Source organism: Lytechinus pictus, chromosome 2, assembly GCF_037042905.1.
Source record: "Lytechinus pictus isolate F3 Inbred chromosome 2, Lp3.0, whole genome shotgun sequence".
Taxonomy (NCBI): domain Eukaryota; kingdom Metazoa; phylum Echinodermata; class Echinoidea; order Temnopleuroida; family Toxopneustidae; genus Lytechinus; species Lytechinus pictus.
Genome location: NC_087246.1, coordinates 57,524,539 through 57,547,287, shown reverse-complemented (window position 1 = coordinate 57,547,287; position 22,749 = coordinate 57,524,539). Strand labels below are relative to the sequence as shown.

Genomic DNA, 22,749 nt, shown 5'->3' with positions numbered 1-22,749 from the left:
TAGTTATGTCAGGCAGTGAGTGATTTTCGATTTCGTGTGATTTTCATGGAATTTTTGTTGTCTACGATACCCCTGCCACTCCTCCTGGCCCTGCCAACACAGCTACTGTGCATCTAATTTTGTCTGAGACTGAAGCAAGGCCAAGGCAAGTCCAGGAGAGCAGCAATACAAATAAGTTTTTTTAAACACTACAAGTACAATACAGAGCCGGTCTAACTTAGACATTCTACTCTGGGCTGGCTTTGTCTTGGCTTGGATAGATGGTCAAGCTATGAAGCTTACCTGGTAGCCATGTTAGAGTTAATCCTACAACATCGTTGGAGTAAAAAAAATATTTTAATAAGGGTCAACTCTAACTTAAGGCTAAGCCCTGATTAAATTATTTTTTGAAAAAATATTTAAGAAAGATTGGGTTCCACTCACCGCTGTTTACTCCAACAGCTATAAATGAGCTGATTTTACTTTTACTAAAACTAAGTTTTACTGACCTTCGGCATTGCATTTGCGATCACTTATAGATTTACGGTGTCGTCAAAACATTAAAAAATAATGGAAATCCTAGGCCTAATTGATTATTTGAGTAGATCTAACTGAGGTCTAACTTTGAAAATTCTCTCTTTTGGGGGTTATTATAAACTCTACCCCACCCTCTTTGTTTCAAGTATTTTTTTTTCACAAGGAGTCCCAATGTTATATTCACATGAGACCACAGACAAGTGCATTTGATCTTCAGTCCTCTACATTTGTAGTAGACCGATAAATAGGTTTATTTCTGTCAGGGATATGCTCCCCTGAGATTTCATGTGGCTCCGCAGCATCCCGTCCCACCAAAAAAAAATCAGAAAATGTTGAACGACTCCTCTGAAACAGCGGATTTTATCAATCTACATTTGTAGCTGCTTTATTATTTTTTTCTTTGATATACCTTGACATTGCAGTATGATTGATGAATAAATATTTTTTTCATTATTTTTTTTCTTCCATATCAGCAACAGACCATACATACTCGGCAGATTGTGCTCAATCAAGACAAAGCAAACATGGCTCACAATTTTGAACTGCTGTGCCGTCTTGCAAGAGAGTGAGGTATGCCTTATCAATTCATATTTGAAAAAATTAAATGTCATTAAAATGGCCTTTTTTAATAAAATATTATTTCTGGGATTTGAATTCATCATGTAATTGTAAATGTATCATGTGACATGTATGTTACTTTTTCATTCTTGTCATAGTAATTGACAAAAAAGAAGAGGGGGGGGGACCTTGCTTGTGTGTTATTAACATATATATTTGTCTACTGGTCACTAGGCTTGTTGATCTCCAATTAATCCTGACATTTTGTTGAATATTTATTTAAAAGAGAGAAAGAAAGCATTGTCAGTTTGATGAATGCCGGGGGGGGGGGGGGTAGGAAAAAAGGTTTAATGAGACTTTGATGAAGATTCATGAAAATATGTTATTCGAAAGTCACTCGCAAGCAATAACCTCTATTTGTGTAAACAAAGTTCCATAAAATTAGTGCCTTGCCTTCATTATTAAAGCCAATTGAAAGTGATTCAGTAAATCGGTTTTCATAGAAGCATCTCTATGACGTGCGTGGTTTGATCAATGATGATGATCAGCAACAATTGGCAGGTTTTTTTTCTTCACTTTTACAAGTAGGTAAATAGAAAAGCTACTCATGTCAATTAGAATTTTTATCCTATCTTTTTTTAAGGATTTCTGTATAATCTTTCACATTCTGTTCCTCATTTTAAACACTTTTGAATTAAATGAAATTCAAAGAGTAAATTGCCCATTCATGGTGACTCTTAAACACAATCTTTTAACTTCCATGCAGATTCAGCAACACATAGAAAGACCACAGCATGGATTAAGAGACAGGAAGAATCCATTTGAATACTACGAGGATGAACCTCTCAGAGTGGGGTACCAACAGAGAGAACCACACATTGCCTGTCATGTTACAGGTTTTGACAGGACTTTGTTTTATGTCATTGGTGAGTTTTCATGTGCGAACTGTAAAGCAGATGGTAATTGGGGGGGGGGTCAAATTATGTTCTATGAAAGTGATTTTCCAGGCCAAAAATGATGAGATTTTGATAAAGAACAATTCGACTAGCAAAAACCATCAATATTGGATGGAGAATTATGAATTGATTCAGTTTTAAAGTTTTACATAACTTGGGGGAAACAGTTCTGTGTATCTCATATGCAATATTCATATCCCCACTTGTTCTCTAGTGATCTGAAATCATAATCATTATTTTTTTCCTCCAGGAATGTAAAAATGGGGTTGACTGCTGATTATATATTTAAGATAGTTATTGCGAGTTCAGAATAATGTAAGGATCAAGGATTGGAAGTATCTAGTCATGAAAATTAAGTTTTATGTTTTGCTTAGCATGCAGATTTTCCATTGAGTAATTGTCGCCAGAGCAAATATCATGGAACCCTTGTACATTCATGTGTGGAAAATGTGTGGATGTGACATCATCAGGCTATTTCTTGCATATTCATGAAAACATGCACATGTTTCACAGAAATAATTAATGCAAAACCTAATATTCATTATTAATCATCCAAATTGTATGATTTTTGTTTCTGCTTTCAGCCAGGAGTACTAGTAACCCCTTACAGGGGAGGGGGAGTGTTGGGGGTATTTCACAGAAAGGTTTTTGTCGGAATGAAACATGTAACCCTTTGGGTTGGAAATAGGTGGGGATTTTATTTTTCTCTCATTTTTTACAATTTAGCAACATTTTTTAATACAAATATGTCATATTCAAGTGGGAAATTATCATGAAGGATGATTTATAACCACCCAAAAAGAAATATTGGTATGTCATTTCAGCTTAACAGAGATATTCTCCATTTTGCATGGATTGTTATTGCAGTAGAGTTTTTTTTTAATGAATCGAAGAAAAATCTCTTTAAGCAGTTCCAGTGCATCATAAACATCAGGTCATAACAGAAGCACAATGTTTGCAAACGTAAATGGTAAAGTATCAATTGGCTTTCATATCAATAAACCAATTACATAACATCACTTATCATTCGATAATTAAAGGTACCTTTTAGAAGATGCAAGCAGACGAAGCAACTATATCACAGTCATCCGTGTGCAGAATCATCAAAGATTTTTCTGAGGCAATAGCAAGGAGTAACAGTCAATGAAGTTTCCGATGACGAGAAATTCAAACCACCCAGCGACAATTTGATGATTGCTACAGGTTTCCAAGAGTCATAGGTGCTATCGATTGGGGCCAATCCAGGCCATGTCTGCATCATGAGTCCTGATGGGGAACAAGCCCTGTACTTAGCAGGAAGAACAGGTCTTCTGTAAATGTATAGGTTGGTATACTCACTCAGTTTTTAATGTGATATTCTCTGTATTCAACACCTACTAGAGGTATGTGATAATGAAGAAAAAATATATTGGCCCCTACTACATACTGTCTTTTATCAAGTTTCAATCTTGTTGTTGGTCAAATTTTCTTGTAATTTTATACTCTTAATATGTGAAATAAGACTATTTTAAAGATTTCACTGAAGAAAAAAATATAGATTATCTGCTAACTTTCCTATTGCAGGAGAAATGAAAAATAGAAAAAAAAATGAATTTTGCTTATTCAGGTAAAGGAGGTATTAATTTCTTGATCAATGAAGATATATTTGCAGAAAGAATACCGAAGAGCAAATTTTCTAATATTCATTTTGTTTTGATCCTTATTGCAGGTATCCGTTGCTCCCCTCTTTGATGAATTCCTGCCTGCATTCTGTTGTCAATAGAAAAGGACGGTGTGCTACGGGTATAAGCATTCCATTGGATTATCTGTGCATGAAGGTGGACACTTGTGATAAAAAATGGTAGCTTGGTTGTAGTGGCGTACCTAGGATTTTCCACAGGGAGGGCAAAACCGTTCGGCCGAAAAATTTTACAAGTAAAATAAAAAAAAGGTCTTCAATCACAAATAAAGGATTTCGTACCAGAAAAAAAAAAGGTGTTCAAGCTCGTCAGGGGGGCAGGTATACGTCCTTTGCATGGGTTGTGGCTCGTCAGGGGGGGGGGGCAGAGTGCCCCCCCCCCCTTAGGTACGCTAGTGCTTGGTTGATAGGATGTATTCATGCATTCCGATTTATCATTAGTGATCAAATGACCATCTTGCTTTTTAAAAACCCAAGTTCACAACATTTTTCTTGTTTGATAAAAGGTTTGGGACGTGAATTCCAGGATATAAATGACACATATGATGGGCTAATGTATAAGCAGGGACATGAGAGGTATAAGCAACATTTTTTTCATGCTTAATTAAGTTTGGCATGAGATGGACTTGGTCTTTCTTATGATTCAAGTCTATTTTATACCAATTTTGTTTTAATCAACAATCAATGTTTTAAGTCTCATGATTTCAATTTCAAAACCTCTTTGTTAATTAAATATTCATTTTTCCTTAGCATTTGCATCTTCTTAATTTATCAAATTTAAATTATAAGATATCATTTTTGCTGAATATCCTTTTTTTCACCTATTTTCATAGGCCCTAAGATACATTTCTGTAGTAAGCACTATAAATACATTGCAAGCTATTATCATTTGTTTGATATTACTATTTTATAGAATCATCTTTTAATTTCTTTCAGAAAGATATTTGACAAATTACTTGTGATATCCATGCTTTAGCTGTAGAGTTTAAAATCTTCATTAAACTTTATTTAATCCGTTGTTTATCTATTTTCATTCAGAGTTTCTGAAAACGTAAACATATCATTTGTATCATTATGTAAAGAATTTCAATCTACCTTAAAAAGTAATGCACTAAATAAACTGCTCTGTCTACTACACATGTACATATAAGTTTTGATTTTAAAGGTCAAGTCCTCCCCAGAAAAAAATTCGATTTGAATTAATAGAAAAAAAATCAACCGAGCATAATGCTGAGAATTTCATCAAAATCCGCGTCGGTTGTAAAATAGGAACGTTATGAAATTTTCAAGTTTGGCTTATTTTTCACAACACAGTTATATGCACAGATCAGTGACATGCAAATGAGACAGTCAATGATGTCCACATGTTCGGGGGGGGGGGGACTAATCTTGGTTTCACTTGACAATGAAGAGAAAATTTGAATATTTCATCTCGTAGAATTAAAAGAAATAGTTTGCATGCCGACTGGGATGTACATATAAGTTTCTAGTCAAGCAAAACTTTAAAAATGTCATAACTTAATATCTTTACATCAGATTTTGATGAAATTTTAAGTGTTACGCTCGTTGTGTTTTTCTCTTTTTATTCAAATCAACTTTGTGGGGGTGGACTTGTCCTTTTATATCGTTTTCAAGTAATTGTGTCAGGAGAAAACAAAAATGAAATTCTTTTATCAATTCTGTCCATATGCTGCATGGTTCATCGTTCTTGCAGGAGGCAAAAAATAAATTTATATAAGAAAGTCTTATTTTATTTACTTTCAGATAAAAATTGTGCTAAGGAGAGATTAAGGTTATGTGTAAGACAGGGGTGGTGGTAATGGTATGTTGGTTAAGGTTGTGTATGAAGAAAGTCAAGTGATTGCTTGCTTGTGCAGGAGGATATACTTCAAGAAACTTGTTGTAAGGCATAATGCAAAATTATTTATAATAGAACTTAATTGAGAGAAAAGTATTTGGCACGTTAAGATGCACAATAATGTACATGTGATTGAAGCAAATGAGAAATGAAAGGAGTAAAGGTAGCTACATGTGTCACTGAGAGAATTGCCTGTGGTGTTATATTTATAGCATAAATCTTTGTTTAAAAGTTATTTTATTTTAGGAAATTTAGTCCCTTCAGTTTGAAAGTATAGAGGGCGGACCATGGACCACTGACCATGGAAAAAAGTCCCCCCCCCCACCAAAAAAACACAAAATAAAAAATATTACCAAGAAAAGAAAGAAAGGTGAAACACATTATTTTCTGAATATTATGTCAAATCTATCACAAAATTGGATATTTGATATTAAAATTTTTAATATTTTTCCTTGCTCGCAAGTTTTTATTTTACCTGATATGCCATATTTAGCCCACTGATATTTCCCCAATTTCAAATATATTATTATGATTGGGTGGAATACCCTTTACACTTATCCAGGATTGATAAGTCTTTATTTTTCTGATAAGGAAATTGTGTTTCCTTTAAGGAAAAAAATACTGCAAGCATGGTGAATAGCTTGACCCCCCCCCCCCCTCCAAAGCAAACTGGAGTATATAGGTTAAGGTTGGGAATAATGCGATTGCAAGAGTGACCAGTGAGTGTGGAGGAGCTACCAATGAGTATCTCAGCTCCTTTTAGAGATGTTGGTAGAACTGACGTATAGAATAGGGAGGGGGGGCCTTGGGGCTCTTGCCCCCCCCCCCCCAAAAAAAAAAAAAAAAAAAAAAAAAAAAAAAACACGACCAAGAAAAAGATAAAAGAAATGAGGGTGAAATAGAATATTTTTTGATATTATGTGAAAATCTAACACAAACTAGGATTTTAATGTCAATTTAAAAAAAAATTTGCTCGCTTAATTTTTTTTTTTAAATCAATTTATCGAGATACACCATATAAAAAGACAAGAATAAAATGAATTGAAAATATTACTTCGAATGGGAAAGTCAATTCTGAGGGAAAGGAAAAGAGGCACGCTTGTGGACGCGAGATCAGATCAAGGTCATGTCGCTTCACCCCACGCGACGCTGGCCCCACCATTTACCAAGTACATAACCCAAACAAAGATTCAATTCCATATTTCCATTTTCTATCAAAGCTAGCTCCGGGCAAAGTTCCACCGGACTTCGATAAGGTAGGTAGGATTATACAATCAGATTGGTTATGATTTAATTCAAACAAATGTGCACTTGATCTAGATGTAATTGGCGTGTAACGTTAGATTTATTTTTCCGTAGATCTAAGTAACTTCCTCAGGCCTAAAACGCAGTTACGGCACGCTATTATAGGCCTAGATCCACGTCTAACTGCACTGTAAATACGATGGCGATCGATCTGGACTTCATATTAGACCAAAAAGGCAAAAAAAAAAAAAAACTTTGGTCTGTGTCATTGTTCCGCTGGACTCCGTTGCCTCCACTAACCAATTGAGAAATAAGAAATTGAAAAAAAATGTGTAAAACCCCCCGAAAAAGCCGGCTGCTGCAGCTGTCTAAAAAAGGTTAAAACTTCTTCACGTTGCAGTGCACCTACCACACGGTACCGTACATTGACGGAGTTTGAACTTCTCGATACGGTACGATGCTGCAGGCGCAGTCGAGCTAGCTCGCACGCAGGCAGCGCTAACGTTAGTCCGAACCTAAGTTGGTAAATATTAACAGATAAGTAATGACAATGTTCGTTGTCAACACCTCATTGCTAAGAAATTCAAGTTCATGCTGCTGATACATGATTTTGGGGTTGAGTTCTGCTTCCTAACTCATGTGATGCAATGGCGACATTTCATATGGCCCTAGCAGACGAAACTCTCAAATACGGCACTGGGCATGCTCAGTACTGCTTTATTACACTGAGCATGCTCAGTGCAGTGTTATAATAGTATGCTAGCTTCAGTCCATGATTTAATCCATGGACTAAAGTTATCACCGGGGTATAACTCAGCCGTGGGTTAAATTTAGCACCGGGTGCTAAAGTTAGTCCATGGATTAGTTAGTCCACCGTTTGTGAATAGCGCGGTGGACTAACTTTATACCCCGGTATTAGTTAACCCCCGACTAAATTTAACCCCGGTATAACTTTAGTCGACCTTTGTGAATTCGGGCCAAGATGAAATGAGATGAAGTACAAAGAGTTACAATTGATCTGTTCAGTCCATCAGTGTCATAATTTTTTCTGTAGGATATTTGCTCAATGTCCTTTGAAAACAAAGAGAAGCATACTGAAAGCTTGGCGTTTACCAGCAAAAATGCTGTCCTGCAGAGTTCCTACGAGGATACCATAAACAGAAACACAAACAAACAGAATAAACAGAATTGTCCAGAAAACAGTGAATGTAAGGATATACATCATTTCTAGAAAATATTTTGAACAAACATGTATGTATTTTAGATGACATTACTGGCTTTCTATAGTTGTGATTGATCAAATCAATCGCAACTCTTTACAAGAGGCCCCATTTTTGTCTCACCTGCATAGCAGAGTGAGACTATAGGCGCCGCTTTTCCGACGGCGGCGGCGGCGGCGACGGCGACGGCGGCGGCGGCGGCGGCGGCGTCAACACCAAATCTTAACCTGAGGTTAAGTTTTTGAAATGACAGCATAACTTAGAAAGTATATGGACCTAGTTCATGAAACTTGGCCATAAGGTTAATCAAGTATTACTGAACATCCTGCCTGAGTTTCATGTCACATGACCAAGGTCAAAGGTCATTTAGGGTCAATGAACTTAGACCATGTTGGGGGAATCAACATCAAAATCTTAACCTAAGGTTAAGTTTTTGAAATGTCATCATAACTTAGAAAATATATGGACCTAGTTCATGAAACTTATACATAAGGTTAATCAAGTATTACTGAACATCCTGTGCAAGTTTCAGGTCACATGATCAAGGTCAAAGGTCATTTAGGGTCAATGAACTTTGGCCAAATTGGGGTATTTGTTGAATTACAGCCATAAATTTGAAAGTGTGTTGGTCTAGTTCATTAAACTTGGACATAATAGTAATCAAGTATCACTGAACATCCTGTGCGAGTTTCAGGTCACATGATCAAGGTCAAAGGTCATGTAAGGTCAAAGAACTTCGGCCACGTTGGGGGTATTTGTTGAATTGCCATCATATCTCTATAAGTGTATTGGTCTAGTTCATAAAACGTGGAAATAAGAGTAACCAAGTATCACTGAACATCTTGTGCGAGTTATAGTAGTTTTCAAAATCAGCACTGCTGCTATATTGAATCGCGTGATGCAGGTGAGACGGCCAGAGGCATTCCACTTGTTCATATATGTTTATGAAAGAATAACTTGATGATGACAAGTGACTAGTAATGTGTCTAATGGTATCTAAAAATACCATTATTATTATTATTACTGCCTTATCAAGATGCACTGGTTTAAGGGGTAAGGAGATGTTCAGTTCAAGTGACTAGGCTTGGTAGGATGAGCCATAGTTCTTTTAAGTCTTGTTAGCTGACTCATTGAGAGGCTGGACTATGGTGGTTGGTGATTAGGCAATAATAGCAATTTGATATTTCTTTAATACATGGGGAGCGAGTAAAAATGTCAATGTGAATGACTGAAAGGATAACAGTAGTTATAAACTAAATAACATAAATAATAATTGAAGAGGCTATTAAAGTGATGGGTGACACTGCTAGTGATTCAACAAACTTGAAATTGATTTTGATTTTTTGTTGTTGAACCATCCTCTGAAGCACAACTGTATGTAAATTTGTTTATTATTGACAATGCTGCGTATCATACTTGGAGAAAGATACTATGAGGATTGGGCATTTGTGGTTATATATGAGATTTACAGAGATCAAACAAAATGTCTTTACTTGCCCCACCCTGAACCAAGTTTTACCTATTATTAAAAGTGGAAAAGAATTGCTGACAAAGCCAACATGGATTTAAAAAAAATCATAAGTCTCTTTTTATGTCTTTCAGTAATCGAGTCTCATCCAGACAATGCCCATGATGACCTGAGACTGGATCGTCCATTCTCTAGTTTTAAAGAGTTTGTCGGGTCATTTGATCTTGCTTCTATGACAAAACAGGTATGATATGGCCTCATAAAGGCTTAGAGGTGCCAGAAATAATTTTAATGCCACTATTTAATCGTCTAGATTCTTGGAATTCTGGAATCAAGACAATTCTGATACAGAACGACATCAGAGGCCTTTAAAATCAGTTGATGAAAAGCGATATATAAAGCTTATTTTCGAAACCTGATAGAGCTATTCTTAAGCAAAATACTCTATTGGCAAGCAGTGAAAATGCATAAACCTAGATTATAATAATTGCTGTGTTTTGTAAGTTTATAAGCTTCAATTAGTGTTTAAGACCCCTGTTACACAGGATCTCCTTTGAGACTGCTTTGGATTCGGTGTAAACGCAAATCTGCCCGAGACTGGTCTGAGAAAGGTTTGCTTGATGCACTACAGGTGGAACGATTATCCAAACAACAAACACAGCGCGTGCTTGGTGCCCTGCCAAACCTATCTCAGACAGCTTTGGTAAGTTGGTGTAAACGCACAGAAAGCTGTCTTGGGGTGCCTAAAGGCTCGTTAAGATTCCGGTGTAATAGGGGGTCAAAAATTTAGGTCAACTTTTTGGAAACCAGTCTCGGGTAGGAAATCCGGTAAAACAGGGGTATAATTTGTCAATATCACTTTTAAGTTCAGTCAGGGTCTTTAATGCCCAACAACAGTCTCATTTCAGGTTTGGTGCTGTGGCTAATGTAAAAATCATAAATTCAAACTGTAGTAGCAATAATCATGACCTTTGTTGATTTTATTATTACAGGACCACATGCATACGCCTTACCTTATCCTTTTACACAACTACTTGGAGGAATGGAGAAAAGAGGTAAGATATGATTGGATTTGATTATTTTTATGCTTCGGTAAGAATAATACAGTTGTCTGAAAACTGAGCATAGGCCTATGCAGATTGATTTTTATCATTCTTTCCCCCCCTTTACCTTCTGTTGTGTTTCCCAAACTCTCTCTTCTTTCGTTTGAGAAAGATACTAAAACAGAAGTATAAAGTGAAATAATATTTGTTTTGTTGAACAGCATGACGGTGAGATACCCAAGAACTACAAAGAGAAATCTGCCTTCAAGGAAATGATCAGGCGAGGGATTCTGGTCAACGAACATGGCGTGCCTGAGCTGGAAGAGAACTTTGATGAAGCCATCAAGGCTGTCAACGCTTCCCTGACGAAGACCAGGATCCCAAGCCAAGTCCAGGACATCCTGACAGATCCTGCCTGTACTAGTCTAACTTCAGAGGTAGGTTGGACTGCTTGATTCTCCCAAAGACCTCATGCATTGAGTGTCATCGCGCTGCCATTAGAGGCTGAAGCTATTGCCTTCAAACATTTGGGATCTCCAGCTGGCGCATCTCTGACAACATTGTTTACCTTTATTCCTATAAAAGGAGGGCGCTATAAGGTTATCATGTCATATGCATGAGGTCTCTTGATGTCAAACCACAAATTAGTTACTCAGCTATTACTGTGGTGTACAAATATTTAAATGTTTCCCAAGCATAATGGCCTGTATTCACAAAGGTAGTTTCACTTGTACCATGGTACAAATTCATGGACTATGTATGTTTTGTGCATATCATAACGCCTATTTCACTGTGAAAGAAGACTCCAACCAAATTTGTCCTTTTTGCAAAGAGGGCTTCATTTTTTGTTGTATGATGTGCAATAATACAAGAAATCTGCATAGTCCATGGTACAATTGAAACCTCTTTTGCAAAGTTAGTTTTATTTTATATAAAAAGCTACACAAAATCTTAGCAGGTTTTTACATAGGATTCTGTAGAACAGTGTTGAAGATTTCCCAAACAGCCTAAACTTCCAATTTGAGATTGAAGTTATTTTTTCTTCATTGTTTTTGTAGAGTTCAAATTACTGGATCTTAGCCCAGGCAGTCAAACAGTTCACTGAGAATGAAGGAAATGGAGCACTCCCCCTACGAGGATCTATCCCTGATATGACGGCTGATTCCAAGAGATACATACAGCTCCAAAATGTGTAAGCAAAAGCAAATACTGAGTTTTATTTTGTTTGTTATGGTGTCAAAATATGTTATGAAGTAAAGATTGATTAAAGTTATATATATATTTAAGGAGTTAAGTTAAAAAAAAGTTGTTACTGTTCACAACTATCATATGATTAGACTTCATCCTCTATGAAGATCCATCCCTCATATGACTACTAGTTTCAAGAGATACATTCAGCTTACAGTTACATGTACATACATGTCTGTCCTTTGGATAGGATGTTAATGAAGGCCCATGGAGAGGAGAGTCACCAGCTAGTTAAGAACCCACTGCACTCTACTATAAGACTACATGTAGTACTGGTGTAATGGTCCACCTGCACAACCGCTATCAGTTATATCGGGAGAGAGATCCGATGGTCATAGTGATTCAGTTTGATTTTTGCCTTCTTGGCACAGGTGGCGGCGCCAAACAAAATAATATATGATAATAGTAAATAATAGACAGTCAAGAATCTATTTAATTTTACATTATATTCATATTGGACATTGGTATTGACTTCAATAGTAGGTCCTGCTGGAGAGTGTTGAAAGAAAACAAATCAGATTTATCTCTATGACTGGAAGGGTGTCCAGTAAGTCTAAAAAAATCTATTTAGATTTTTGGTAGTGGTTGGTTATTTAATTTGATGGTGATATTTCAATTCAAATTCTAAAATGAATTTATGGAAAGTCAACTGTAGGGTTTTAAGATGTAGGTGTTTTATAGGGATAATTTTGTTCCATTTGCAAATGTTACAAAACCCAATGGCAAAAAACCCCGATTGTTTCAGCTACAGAAGTTGATTTTGTGGGATCGGAATGTGCACTGCAATTAATATTCATTAGCTAATTTGCATATTCATGAGCAAGTTTGATTTCACCAAAGGAGGGTCTCTTGGAGGATTATTCAATCAGGAGGATCATTGTAATCAATCTGATCAGAGGTTGAAGTCTAATCATGTAATAGTTGTGAGTGCCCAGACCAATTGTTTTACATTGTTGTACTTTGACTAGGGAATTTCTGACATAGCAGCAAATAATATACAAATAGTGACTGACAGGGTGTGTAATATAATATTATTTGGACCGTCGGACTTATATGATCACAAGGGATCGTATTGAAAATATTTCATACCTGGGTCACATTTCTTAAAGACTTAATTTTAACAAAATTGACAATTTCTATAACATGTTTACTATCAGCCACTCAGATTGAATGATTTCCGTAGTTTAAAAATGATAGTGCAAATTTATTGTTATATTGCTCCATGAAATGAACACCTGGTCATTTTTTATGAAAAAAATTGACCAGGCGGTCAATATATTTGGAGATGAATAAGGCTCAAAGTTAATTTTTGCGAGCTTTTTTTTTTCACAGAGCTAGTCATATGTGAGGATGAAGTCTTGCAATTGATTTCAAAATCATACAAAGGACATAACGTTTTAATGTAAGGCATTGTAATCAATTTTAATTGTAGAATAAAATAGATTTTAAGGTCAATATAAGAATTGATTGTAAGTTTTATTGTTTTAATATGTTTAAACATGGAGTTGAAGCCTTACAATTGACTTTAAAAACATATTAAAGGTATAACATTGTAAGTTGATGTCTCGGAATAGAATTTAAATGTGATTGAATTGATTTGATGATCAATTTTTTCAACTGACTGTAATTCTATTTTTTTAGTTTAAAATGTTGCACATGGAGATGAATCCTTTAAATTGATTTTAAAAACATACAACTGGTTTAACCTTGTAAGATTAGGCAGTGCAATTGATTTTAAATGTGATAAATTCAATTTTATGATCAATTTTAAAATCGATTGTAAGTCTTATTTTGTAGCTACATGTAGATGAAGCAATTAATAAAAAAAACCTGACTAAGAGTGAGCTTTTTGTTGATTGATTCTAATGCAATGAATTGATTCAAGGCCTTACATTTGATTCTACAAAGACCTTGATCTAGTCCATGCTAGCAATGATAGCTATCTTATCTTCAATGTTATGAAACCACTTGCTGAAGAACTGATCATCAAGAATCCGTATTCACAAATTGAGAATATCACATCTTTCCTATTTTACATTCAATTTTGATTAATTTTTCAGTGTTATGCTTGCTTGAATTTTCTCTTTTTATTCAAATGTACTTTCCGTAGGTGTGCCCCCCCCCCCCTTCAATGAGAAAGTATACATTTTTTGGTAATTTTCTCTATCTTTCTAGTTCAATCGTATCTCTGCTAACAACTAAACTTTGAATTCTTTTTTCTTTTCCATTCTTCATGTCAGGTATTTAGAACAGGCAAGACATGATGTGTCACAGGTATCAACGCGCATACAACAAATATTAGCTGCTCTAGGGAGGGTATGTGTATATAAAAATATTGATAGTCATTATCTCTGTTAACTGTATTGGGCCAATTCATCCAAAATATTTAATCATATCCATGTACATCCCACACTGTACATTTTGACAGTCTCACTCCTAAAATCATGTAAGATTGATTAGTCAAATGATTAAGAAGCACAGTTCTTATGGTGACTGTAGAATGACAAATAATTTTTCAGATAAAACAATACCTTTCATCGATGCCTTCTTCGATGCCTGGAAGCCTGTAGTTTTTATGTCCATGATAATTCATTTTGAGTAATTTGAAGAAAGAAATTAAATCATTACTGTGAATATACATATAATATGAATTTGGATTTTGTGGTAAGCTTTTCATTCATCTCTGGCATTTCTGGGTGGAATTCCGGATAGTTTACACCAAAAAAAATGGACTTTTGTGTAAACAACAATTTTCCATGTTTATCTCAATTTGAGCAATCGTTAATTAGATCGTTACTATATTCATATACTCAAATTCTTGACGAGATAATTTGTTACTGTTTTCATTTAGTCTCCAGATAGTATACAAGAGTCTGAGATCCGTCTGTTTTGCAAGAATTCATCCTTCCTGCGTGTAGTGAGGTGCAGGGCATTAGCAGATGAGCACATACCAGAGAAGGTTAATGTAGCTGATATAGGTAAAGTCTTTACTTCCACTCAGTCTTTGCTCTCATCAATAGTTCGTAAATGGTCTAAGCCCTCCAACCAGTCCATCCATTTACAATTCTGTCTAATTTCCACTTCATTTTATCGCAGAACTGTTAAATTGTTTGCAATATTTTGTTCTGTCATTAATCAACGTACTGCATGTTCTATGAAAATACTGAGGGGGGTTTAACCAAAATCTAATTGTACAATTGTCTCTTTGAGAAAAGTTGAAAATTATTTTTTAAATTGCGAACAGTAAAGTTGGGCAAGATTTTTTCATTTAGAGTAGTGATAGGAATTAATATTTGTCAATTACTGGCTCAGCCCTTTCCAAAACAAAAGTGTTTGGAGTATATTTCAGGGTTGTCAGCTTAATACTCCTTAATCATTTCATTTTCCCAAATGTCTATCATGAGACCCTTTGAAAGTTATAATACACTATGCCAAGGGTACGTTCACCTGATAATTAAAGTAGAAAAATTAGAGAACAATATTGGTTCAGATTTAATGAAAATCAGTAATAGAGGGGGAATTTTTCATATTTTTGTTTGCATGCATAGCAGAGTGAGACTATAGCGCCGATGGCGGCGTCGTCAACATCAAATCTTAACCTAAGTTTAAGTTTTCGATTGTCATCATAACTTAGAAAGTATATGGGCCTAGTTCATGAAACTTGGACATAGGGCTTATCAAGTATTACTGAATATCCTGCCGGAGTTTTAGGTCTCATGACCAAGGTCAAAGGTCATTTAGGGTCAATGAACTTAGACCATGTCAGGGGAATTAATATCAAAATTTAACCGAAGGTTAAGTTTTTGAAATGTCATCATAACTTAGAAAGCATATGGGCCTAGTTCATGAAACTTGGACATAAGGATTATGAAGTATTACTAAACATCCTGCCCAAATTTCGGGTTACATGACCAAGGTCGAAAGTCATTTAGAGTCAATGAAATTTGGCCATGTTAGGGGTATTTGTTGATTTCCATCATAATTTTGTAAGTAACCATTCAATAAGGAAAATATTTTATATTCATGTTCCATTCAAACTGGTTATTTATGGATTTTATGTAACATGATGTATGGGAAAGTTGCTCGCATATGACATCACAAATTAAAAAACTTGAAAAAAAATCATAACTCACTTATTCTTTGATGGACCTTCATCAAATTTTCACCAATGTGTTTCTCAATTTTTTCTCTGCTTTTATGAGACACAAATAGCAAACTTCCCCTGTAATAACTATTATGTTATTTCATAATAATTACTTGCCGGAATTGCTTAATTGCATTGATACAAACTTAGTATTTTCTGTATTATGATAAACTACTTGTAGAAATTGCCTAATTATATAAATACAAACTTTGTGTATTCTCTCATTCAGCCATGAATCTTGAGAACCCAGACAGTGAGATGTGTCTTTACGTGGCGTTGAGGGCGGTAGATAAATTCTATAATCAATACAACCAATATCCTGGCTGGTATGATGACCAGATAGAAGAAGACTTTGGAAGATTAAAGGTAAATAGTTATATTAATATATTTTTCTAATTTCCAATTATTTATTATATTATTATGATAATGATTTTATCAATTCAATTTCTGTTATTTGTTTAAAGGGGAATCAAACCTTGTACATAAAATGTTGTGTAAGAGAGGGGAAAAATAAGTAAAACAGAATGGTAAAAGTTTTAAAGAAATCAAACAAGCAATAAGAAAGTTATGGCTGTTTTGAAATTGAGATTGTACTTAAAAGTCAGGGATTTCCTTAATAAAGGTTAAGTCCAACCAAGAAAACAGTTGATTTAAATAAATACAGAAAAACCTAACTTGAATAACGCTGAAAACTTCATCAAAATCGGATGTAATATAAGAAAATTATGACATTTTAAAGTTTCGCTATTTTTCACAAAACGGTTCTATGCTCAACTCGGTGATATGCAAATGAGAGAGTCGATGTCACTCACTCACTATTTCTTTTGTTTTTTATTGTTTGAATTATATAATATTTCATTTTTTACAGATTTAACAATTAGGACCTCCTTACCTGAACCACAAAATGTTAAAATAATGGAATTCCACATGTTCGGGAGGAATGAAACTTCGTTTCACATGACAGTGACGAGAAAATCAAAATATTTTATATGATAAAATACAAAAGAAATAGTGAGTGGGTGATGTCATCGGTCCCCTCATTTCATACCGAACAGGATGTGCATTATAACTGTTTTATGAAATTAAGTGAAACTTTAAAATATTATAACTTTCTTATTTTACATCTGATTTTGATGAAATTTTAAGTTTTATGCTTGTTTGAATTTTCTCTTTCTATTCAAATCAGCTTTTTGTCGGGGTGGACTTGTCCTTTAAGTACCTATTCCCTTGGAGCAGTAATTAAAAATATAACACATGTAGCATATTGTTTTATGTTCTTATGAAAGATACATGTTATAATCGTTATATTACTGTATCGAACAGTAATATAATAATGCACTGTGATTTATGTATCATGTAATAATGTAAATTAAACCTGCCGGCCAACCTGATAGGTTGCCAGGCCTGGTTCTTGTTATTCTTGATCTTTAACCCTAAGACTGGGGGGGGGGGCTGATTCAGCCCCCCCCCCTCGACATTTTTCGCGATAGATCTGCTGCGCAAATTTTTTTGACCGTGTCGCTCGCAGACTTTTTACTTTCAAGTCTCGCACAACTTTTGAGACCAAAATTGCGACCCCTGGATACGCGGTTCCGATATTACGCAACATTTCGTAAGTGCATGTAGGCCCAAAATTGCTCAAACTCGTGAATTTGTGTACAAATCCAATGCAAATAGTGTTTTTAGCCAAAATTCATAATTGTATCATCAATTTTCCTTTTACTGATTAAAATCAATGAACTCCATCTTTTTTATGGTCAAAATAAAGTCCCCGACAATTTCCATTGAAAAAACAATAAAAAACAAAATGTCAAAAAAGAAAATACATAAGAAATTTAGAAAACAATAAAATACATAAGAAAATAAATGTGATGTTGGAATTTTTTAAAAGTACATTTGATCAGATCCCTGTCAAAGAGTCTGTGTACCAAATATTAGTATTTTAGGGGCCTTATTTAGTTAATTAGAGCAAACTTTAGATTTGACGCATAAATTAGCATAATTAATTAGCAATGACATTTTTCACAGAATTTGACCTTACAGTTTTGTAGATTATGCCATGGGTGATGTGCGTGCCAATTTTCGCCACGATCGACGGCCGAGATCATAAGGAGGGGCTGAATCAGCCCCCTCCCCCCAGTCTTCTTAGGCGTCAAAATAGCCCAGCCTATTTAGGGTTAATAAAGACATGATGTACTACTTAAAGGAATACTTTTGAAAAAAAGAAGACATTTTAGCTATTTTCAGGGTTCCCAGCCCATCAGGGAAAATTATTTTACTTTTTTCCAGTCAGGGAAAAATCAGGGAATTTGATTTAAAAAATACCTCATAATCTCATATCATGGAAAAATGCCTCAAAAGAGGGAAAAATCAGGGAATTTTGATCAGCCCAAAATTCGAAAGCACAGTAGTCAGTCAGACTATGTTATATTTTATAATAATAATACAGATATATTTACCCAGGGAAGCCGCTTCAGTTCCGAAAACTGTTCTCCCAGCGGGCCCTGCTATTATTATTACCCTGGCTTTATTTTGTTGCATATCAAAACAGCATCCACTGACTGGTTATGGTGGTACTAATTAGTTTTACATTATTGTTTTTATACTGAAAATACATATATTTCACTGTAACAGCTTATAAAACATGCGAATCTGGGAATGGGTTTAAATAATTATCAGGGAATTTTGTTTTCTTGTAATGCTGGGAACCCTGATTTCATGTATTGGAGTAAATGGCAGTCAGTCCTTGCCTTGTATCACTATGACATCACCATGCGGCCAATTTGAAGTCTCCATAGGTAGAGTGATTACCAATTTTTACAACTTTTCTAAATTCATATTTTTCTTAGTGTTTGTTCGAACTTTCACCTATGTACTTGTCTGATGTTTCCTTTTCCTCTAAAAACAACAAATTTATTTTGGTGGGACTCCCCTTTAAACTTTATGTAGTGATTGAGAGCACATGCACGCACACAGAAAAGAGACAGCTTAGATCATGGTAATTATGATTTAGAAAATAGCTTTGTTTTGGTGGGGAAAAAAATAGTTCAGTCTTGGGTTTTACATCTTAAGTTTTATTGTGGTCAACAGCATTGAACAGTTATGATCTTAAAGGATGCTGAATCACCCTAGCTGCTTTAGGTATCAAAATAACCATCTTTCTTTGTTCTCGTATTTAGTTACTAACCTTATAAGAGTAAAACATGAATTTTGACTGCTCTCATTTCAGGAATTTATGTTGTGTTTTATGTCTTCCTTCTACAGGCATGTGCTAACAGTTTACTACAGGAATGGAATATAAGTGCAACCATTAAAGAAGACTTCATCAGGGAAATGTAAGTTAATATTATGTCAATAAAACAAGAGTATTATATCACCAGACTTGCAAATAATGTAAGAATTATTTGGACCAGGCGCGTCAAAGCTTATCAACTTAGGTGTACAAATTATGTTGGACTTTAGCCTATAGACAAAGCTCCATGTTTGATATGAGATGTCTATTGGAATCCAAGTGGCTAGTGAAATCAGACCGATCACCCAAACCTCGTTGAATGTACGCATTCACTGGGTCAGCTAGCTAGTCTCGTCTCAGTCACTTTGTGGCATGGAAAATAAGAATAAACTTGCAAGTCACAATGCCTTGTCAAAAGGCTCATGTGCATTGGCATACCATTTTTTTGTTTGCAAGGACAAATAACTGCAAACCACAATTGTTTAAAATGAGCATCTTTCAGACTTTTGATTGTGTAATACATGTTAATTAGCATTTAATAGCAAGTTGGATGATTTTTTTCATTTCAATGTTTGAATGCTGAGAAATGTTCCATTGTGATATTTTATCCTTGAATGACTTGCTTGGTCTGGAATACCAATGTAATTTGAATGATACAGAAATCTATCGGTCCTGGGGGCTGTTTCATAAAGCTGTTCGTAATTTACATGCGACTTTAGGAACGACAAGGAACCCTTTCTCAAGACCTAAATCAACACCTATGAAAATATGGTATGTCATTTACCACAAGAAAGAGTCATCAATCAGTTGTAAAGTCGCTAGTAATTTTAATAGCTTTATGAAACACCATGACAGTTGTATGTAAAGCTGTTGCTAAGTTATACACACGTCCAGTGTCTCTTTATTTTTGTCCTAAATGAGATTCTCAACAAAAATTGAGGAACAAATATTCTATAACCTATGAAATTTTGACGAATGACAAACTTAGCATTCAGATGTTTGATAATCAAAGAATTTTAATCTCAAAGGTTCAGATTTAAGTTCATCTGCTGGGAATCAAAGTCATTGACACCCTCAAACAGGTTGCAAGTCATTAATTAAGGCATGGCTTACAAAGATCTTTATGAATCAGATCCCTGATTTAAATGTTACTGTGTTATTAAAAAAAGAGCATTTAATGAAAATCAATATTTTTTTCTGGTAATCACAGCATGCATTTTGTTAAAGTTGTCATTATCCCATTAATTATTTGTCTTCAGATATATTAGATATTTGTGAATTCATATTATTTCTTTCAGATGTCGATACGGTGCGGCTGAACTCCATTCAGTTGCTGCATTCATTGGAGGTGTTGCTGCTCAAGAGGTCATCAAGGTCATCACTCGTCAATTTGTGCCTTTCAATAACACTTACATATATAATGCCGTCAATGGAGGATCGGCTACTTATCAGATGTGATAACATGACAATGACTGCAGACTGTGTGGATAGCAGAGACTTTTGCCTCAATTTCTGGCCCTGACAACTTCCCATTTCAGGTTTTACAGACTTATACATGTATATTGTAAAGCACACATAGGGCTTTGCTATATTCTGACTGGCATCTTTGAGATATGCCTGTACAGGTCGACTCTTTGAGAAAGCTGGATACCTGTAATGGGACAGATGGCCCTACTAGAGGACAACTGCAAGGACAAATATGTACATGTGCCTGTGACTCGAGGTACCGGCCTTGATGACATCCTTGGAAATGCATCTCATCCAAAAGGGAGCTCCTGAGCAACAGCAACCTTGAAGATAACATACCAGTTGCTGGACGAGTTGCAAGGACAAATCTTTTGATATCAATTTTGAAATGAAAAGAACACCATAATACCATATCATGAGTCGACATTTAAGACTTGCATAAGATTTTTTGAGTTGGGTATAAATACAGGTGTTCCTGCAATATGCCCCTGATTAATCAAGGATTATCAGAATGATGGTCCTGCGTGCAGATCTATCTAATCATTATTGATAAAATGAGTTATAGTGGTAAGTTTTTACCTTAATCTTAAATCATACAGCCTTGTAGATTTTATCGCACACTACCACTGTGCAAATTTTCGCAGCGCTCGTGCGATCGACGGGCCGAGATCTCAGGGGGGGGGGGCAGAATCTGCCTCCCTCGGCTGTGAGATGGGTTCAAATAACCCGGCTCTTTTAGGGTTAAAGGCAAAGTCCACCCAACTGACAAGTTGCTTGAGTGAATAGAGAAAATTAAACAGCTATTGTGCTGATAGTTTCATCAAATCTGATGAAAAATAAGTTACTGCCATTCAATATTAGAATTTTGAGTATTTTCATTTAAAAAAGGGTATGGTAGTGTGTCCAAACTTTACGCATGTCCATTTTTCATGCTTGGTCATTTATCTCAGGAATTATTCCCAATCCATATCTTACATCACCAACATGAAAAAAAGCAACCTAGAATCACCCTGTAATGTAAATTTCTATTAAAGGAGATCAGTATTTGTGTACATATTGACAAAATATCAGCACATTTGTCACCTCTAGCGTGAGTTACAAGAAAAATCTGAATTTTTCAACAATAGGGAAATCACGAACTTGCAAGCAGATATCATCATACATGTGAGTAAAATATAAACCAATTGTATAGCATTTTGCCGTCCATCCAATATATCTCACTTTTTGTGCTTGATATTTTATTGTATTATCTGTTGTGCGCAAAAGGAGGTTACACTTTTTTCAGAACCGTTTTGCAGCACAGCGTGCACTCGTTGATCGGCATAGAATTTTTAGATCGCGATGCTGGAGAAACCTCTTGACCTACTCGACACTCTCATTGATAAAATATACAATTTTGCCATCAATTTGGTAGCTATTTATATTGGTTTTTGTAAAAAGACATATTTTGTAATTTTACCCTGGTGATAATTTTTTAATTGTGTGCAAAGTTTGGACACCCTATCATATATGCACAACACAAGTGATATGATAATTACATGTGGGTCAGGATGACCTCACTAGTCACTTTGTATTCTGTTTCAATTAATATGAAGTAACTTTTCCCTCTTAAATTGAAAAAAAAATGGTTTTGACTACACTTTTAACATGTGGGAAAAAGTGTGTCAAAAGGAACTTTTTGCAGCAGAGAACTGAAGGAGTTGGAGTAAATTCCCCTCTCCCTAAACTATTGGTCTTTAAAAGCCCAGTTAAAATAAGTAACCACTACCAGCAAGTGGCATTTATTATAATGATATTCTTCAGTTTTGTTTTGTTCTTTTCCTTTCGGGGGGGGGGGGGTGTTGCTCTGATACCAACAGGTTGAGGTCTGTTGTTTTTCACATTTCTATAGACATCGAGAAGAGAATTGCTCAGCAGGCTATTTTTTTACAACACAAACAAAGTGTTATTTTGTGATGACATCACAATCAACTGTAGTGTTTCCATGTAAGGAAGTGTGACATACGTTAACTCAGAGCCCTGGAATATAGCATGTAGGTTCATGTAACTTTGATCATGTACTCCTTAGGAGTGAAAGTTTATTAAGTTGAATAAATATTGAATTGAAATAAATATC

At 35.2% G+C, this 22,749-nt stretch overlaps 1 protein-coding gene across 1 annotated transcript; it reads left to right on the top strand.

Moving 5' to 3' along the window:
• The first annotated feature begins 9,575 nt into the window (after window positions 1-9,575).
• LOC129253911 (NEDD8-activating enzyme E1 regulatory subunit-like) lies at window positions 9,576-22,745 on the top strand. Its single transcript, XM_064095247.1, has 9 exons — window positions 9,576-9,743; window positions 10,492-10,554; window positions 10,764-10,979; window positions 11,601-11,734; window positions 14,031-14,106; window positions 14,642-14,768; window positions 16,164-16,300; window positions 19,199-19,269; window positions 20,465-22,745. The coding sequence occupies exons 1-9, from the start codon at window positions 9,591-9,593 to the stop codon at window positions 20,622-20,624; spliced, it is 1,137 nt and encodes a 378-aa protein (XP_063951317.1). The 5' UTR covers window positions 9,576-9,590; the 3' UTR covers window positions 20,625-22,745.
• Window positions 22,746-22,749: the final 4 nt, after the last annotated feature.